At 51.5% G+C, this 4,983-nt stretch overlaps 1 protein-coding gene across 1 annotated transcript in view; it reads left to right on the top strand.

Moving 5' to 3' along the window:
* Positions 1-4,226, top strand: part of ric1 (RIC1 homolog, RAB6A GEF complex partner 1) — a gene marked incomplete at both ends in the record, with an annotated part of 34,672 nt that extends 30,446 nt beyond the window's left edge. Inside the window, 7 exons of the mRNA XM_080527879.1 lie at positions 1-150; positions 580-716; positions 1,669-1,964; positions 2,226-2,435; positions 2,710-2,887; positions 3,500-3,688; positions 3,956-4,226. The exon at positions 1-150 is cut by the window's left edge and continues 9 nt beyond it. Coding sequence (XP_080384005.1) covers positions 1-150; positions 580-716; positions 1,669-1,964; positions 2,226-2,435; positions 2,710-2,887; positions 3,500-3,688; positions 3,956-4,226 — 1,431 coding nt within the window. The remainder of the gene's footprint in view (positions 151-579; positions 717-1,668; positions 1,965-2,225; positions 2,436-2,709; positions 2,888-3,499; positions 3,689-3,955) is intronic.
* Positions 4,227-4,983: the final 757 nt, after the last annotated feature.

Below are 4,983 nucleotides of genomic sequence, written 5' to 3' on the forward strand. Positions count from 1 at the left end.
GTGCCGGCGGTGAGCCGACAGCACGCCACACTGCTCTTCAACACCGCCCTGGAGCAGGGCAAGTGGGAGCTCTGCCGTCACATGATCCGCTTCCTCAAGGCCATTGGCTCCGGGGAGATGGAGACCCCACCCCCGACGCCCACCACTCAGGTAAAGGAACTAACTCGAGCTCACTTCAGAGGTTCCATTGGGGTCATGTAAGATAAACCTTCTCATATTGAAATATTGAATCCGAGGGGCTAACTGTCTCTCCTCGCCGAGGGGCTAACTGTCTCTCCTCTCCGAGGGGCTAACTGTCTCTCCTCTCCGAGGGGCTAACTGTCTCTCCTCTCCGAGGGGCTAACTGTCTCTCCTCTCCGAGGGGCTAACTGTCTCTCCTCTCCGAGGGGCTAACTGTCTCTCCTCTCCGAGGGGCTAACTGTCTCTCCTCTCCGAGGGGCTAACTGTCTCTCCTCTCCGAGGGGCTAACTGTCCCTCCATGTTTGGACGTTGTCCATGCCTGGTTGTGTTTTGTTTGTTCACAGTTCCTCTGCTGTGTATTTCAGCCGCGTTCTGTAACTTTGGTTATTACCCTGACAGGAACCCAGCTCCACAGGGGGGTTTGAGTTTTTCCGGAACCGGAGCATCAGCCTGTCCCAGTCGGCAGACAGCATCGTCGCCGGGAAGTTCAACCTGCAGAAGACCTTCAGTATGCCCTCAGGACCCTCTGTGAAAGGGTACGCACTACGCCAAGGACAACCATAACCACAGAACAACCACAACCACAGAACAACCACAACCATAACCACAGTCACAGAACAACCACAACCACAGTCACAGAACAACCACAGAACAACCATAACCACAAACAACCATAACCACAAGACGATCATTATTACCACAGGGAAACTACAGGACAAATCCAGGCCTACTTACTACAGGGCTCCGGTTCACAAGTTCACATGGACAATGACGGTGATCTAAACATGTAGTGATTGTATTAATGATCAGCGGAGCATTCTCTCGGAGCCCCACTGTTTTGCATAATTAATGGTCCTTTCTTTGTCAGACGGTTAGTCGACCCCTCTCTTTACACAGCTCTCCTGTTTGCTGTTGCCACGCTGAGAGAGCTCATACGATCCTGAGTACCTGGCTTTTGTCCACAAACCATGTTGAATAGACATACAGTAATATCTAATTCCCTAATATCCCTAGATAGATTTCCCTCTAAACCACTGTGACCTCTGCTCAATACACACAACTCACGGAACGAAAACAGAGTAGGGCTCAATTTCATTTTAGTTCCTCTCGTTGGATTTTCTCCACAATGGGTGCAGTTCAGTTGCTGAACTGACTTGAATGAATATATGCTATTTAGCTGCTGCGTTTATCCAAAGCGACTTACAATGCAGTGAGTGCATGCGTTCTTTGTATGCATGGTCCCAAGTGTGAATCGAACCCACGACCCCTAATGTAGCTAGTGTCGTGCCCTACCAGCTGCCCCACAAGGAGACCTTAGGTTGCGGGTTTCGAGACTCGTGTGGAGCTACTACTCGGGTGTCCGATGCTTCTGTTTGCTACAAGCTTCAACTTGACGTCTTTCACCAGCTTGTCTATGAATTCAAATGACTATTGTGTTAATTCTATGGTCCTAACCTCCTCCTCCTCTTCCTCTTCTTACTGGTCCAGAGGGGAGCGGTGGAGTAAGGACAGCGACTGTGCTGAGAACATGTACATCGACATGATGCTGTGGCGCCACGCCCGACACCTCCTGGAGCAGGTCCGCCTGCGAGACCTGGGCTGCTTCTCCGCCCAGCTGGGCTTCGAGCTCATTGGCTGGCTGTGCCGCGAGCGTACGCGCGTGGCCCGCGTCGACGACTTTGTCACCGCCCTCAAATGCCTGCACAAGGACTTCCTGTGGCCGTTCCCCGTCATCCCCGCCTGCTCCCTCAGCTCGCCCTTCAAGAACGGACGCTGTAGGACAGGTGAGGAAACAGGCAGGCAGGCAGGCAGGCAGAGACCCTGCTAGTCTAGCTCGCTTTTAACATTCCCCTTTAGCTCATTTAGTGCCAAGGGTGAATAAAGTCAGCCAAATTGTCATCATTCTATTAATCAAAAATGCATAAATTATGATGCTCACATCACAGTGTGAAAAGGAAAATGTCCGAGCCAGTACACTATGGTTGGGGCCCTGCAGTGTGTGAAGAGGCTAAGTTTGTGTGTGTTTGTGTGTGTTCCTTCTCCAGTGCTGAGCACGCGCCTGCTCAAGTCCCAGTCTGCAGACAGCCTGCTGAACAGTGACATGGACACAGCGCCGCCACAGGTCGCCACGCGCAACCACACCTGGCTGGACGGGCTGGGGGCGGAGCCTAAGGAGATGGACACGGCCTCGGCCTCGTCCTCGTCCCACGGGCCACGGACGCAGGACGCCTTTCTCTCGCCACTCATCAACAAAGGTCAGTCAGCGGTCCTTGCCATCCTTAGGACCACACTGCTCTTTCTCTTCAGGAAGTCTCTATTTATGTCTCTGTTTCACTCTCTTTCTTTCTTTCCTTCTCTCACTCTCTCTTTCCCCATCACCACCCACCCATCCCTCCCTCCACCCTTCTCCATTATTTACTCTCTCTTTCCCCATCCCTCCCTCCCTCCCCCCTTCTCCATTACTACATTCACTATAATCTCCCTCTCTTTCTCTCGCTCCGTCTCCCTCCCTCCTTCCCTCTCTCTCAGCGGAGGAGTGCAGTATCGGGTCGGCCACAGACTTGACTGAGACCAGCTCCATGGTGGACGGGGACTGGACCATGGTGGACGAGAACTTCTCTACCCTGAGCCTGACCCAGTCTGAACTGGAGCACATCTCTATGGAGCTGGCCAACAAGGGCCCTCACAAGTCTCAGGTGCAGCTCAGGTAAGAACACCCGACTCTCTCCTCTGCTTCCTTCACCCAGCCCAGTGGGGACAGGCAGAGTGGAGAAGTGACGTGCGGTGAGGTCAATGGTTGGGGAGGCTAGGATCTTGGATCAGAGCCAGAGTTCCACACATACCAACAGCAATTTAACCATAGCCTTTATATTTCCTTTACGTTTATCACCAAGACATAGATCAAGTTCATCTACTCAGTGGAGATGTCAACACGTTGAACTAACAGTCAGATGCATTGCACTGTAACGCTTTAGCCAGTGCTGGTTTCCAGTTAGTCTTTTATTATAATAATAATAATAATAATACATTTTTCTTTTGGACGGTTCTTTTCTCAGTACTCACACTACATTTCATGGAGAGAACAAGAATAGATGGATAAATAAAAAGTAAAACAAAAGCATAGTCTGTAAAAACAATAGAAAAAATGCTAAAGATTTAAAGTTTAACAAGATGGGGTTTACATTCATGTATGGATGTGGTGACGTTTATAAAGTGTGTGTTCAGTATAACCTTACCCGGAGCCTGTGTGTGTGTGTGTGTCTGTCTGTCTAGCGTGACGTGATACTCATGTATGTCCGGATTGGTCCTCTGTCCTCAGGTACCTGCTGCACGTGTTCATGGAGGCGGGTTGTCTGGAATGGTGCGTTGTGATTGGTCTGATCCTGCGAGAGGCTAACATCATCAAGCAGGTGGTCAGTTTCCTGGACAGTCCAGAGGTCCCTCCTGAGACGGTCCTGAGTGTCCGTAGCGGCCTGCTAGCAGTGGACGCCTGGGGCTCAACTGACTGGTCAGTTCTCTCTCTCTCTCTCTCTCTCTCTCTCTCTCTCTCTTTGTCTCTCTTTCTCTCTGTCTACCTGTCGCTAACTCACAGGCTAACTGTCGCTAACTCACAGGCTAACTATAGAACTCACAGGCTAACTGTCTCTAATTCACAGGCTAACTATAGAACTCACAGGCTAACTATAGAACTCACAGGCTAACTACCGCTAATTTAGAGGCTGAGTACCGCTATCATCGGTCCTGACTTAAGTGTTCCCCTCCCTTCCTCCTCTAGTCTGGGCTACAAGCCCTTCCTCAACCTGATCCGGCCCCAGCTGCAGAAGCTGATGGAGACAGCAGTAGAGCAGGTTCAGCCTGAGGCCTTCCAGCCAGTCAACCCTTCCAAGCAGGCTGAGCCGGCCAGCCCCAGGGCAGAGGACATCCGGGGGGGAGCAGCACCCCTGGGCCTGGCCCTCCCCATGGAGCCCAGCCCCACGGAGGACTGCCCACCGGAGGAGCAGGAGGAGCAGGCTGGAGACGAGGGGTATGACTGCACCCTGTCCTGACCTCGCTGGGCGGGGCCAGGCAGACCCGGGTGCTCTTAGGGGGAGAGACGGACACAGAGAGAGCCTCTAGGACATTCAAGCCGGCTTCAGCATTTGCGATCTATCTGGAAGTCTGCGCACCTGAAACTACGAGATTTTGCTGTGTGTGTGTGTGTGTGTGTGTGTGTGTGTGTGTGCGCGCTAGGGTGTTGTGTGTCTTACCCTTTGAGTGTGAAGATCAGAAGCCTCAAATGTAAGGTGGAATTCTCTGGGCTGGATACTAGTCCATCCTAGTGCTGGAGCAGGGTGCGTGGGTGGGTGGGTGGGTGGGTGGGTGGGTTGGGGGCGTATGTGGAGTGTACCTCTCCCGTGATTAGAACGTCAGTATTACCCACTTTTGACATGTCTCTAGAGGCCCGTACAGACTTGAATCACTGTCTACATTGAAGTTTGTCTAGACTCCTTAGACAAGCCATTCTCAAGCTCACAACACCCAAATACTTACCTAAGATATGACATAATGAACCTGTCCCAGCCTCTGGGTCTACTCTACTCCCATTTTCTAGGAATTTGATGACAGGGATTACCAGATTATGGGTTTGGCCGGGCTGTACATAAGGATTACGTGTTCAAGCACATCGGATTCGGAGCAGGCAGTTTGTGTTGCAATTTAGCTTTTTACCAAAATGTGCTTTCAGAGGCATTCTCTGTGTGTTGCAGTGAGTCTGATGGTTTTAGCATGTCTTTGTGTGTCTGTGTCTTTGTGTGTCTGTCTTTC

The sequence above is a fragment of the Nansenia antarctica genome, assembly GCF_963989245.1.
Source record: "Nansenia antarctica genome assembly, chromosome: 4".
In the NCBI taxonomy this organism is placed as follows: Eukaryota; Metazoa; Chordata; class Actinopteri; order Argentiniformes; family Microstomatidae; genus Nansenia; species Nansenia antarctica.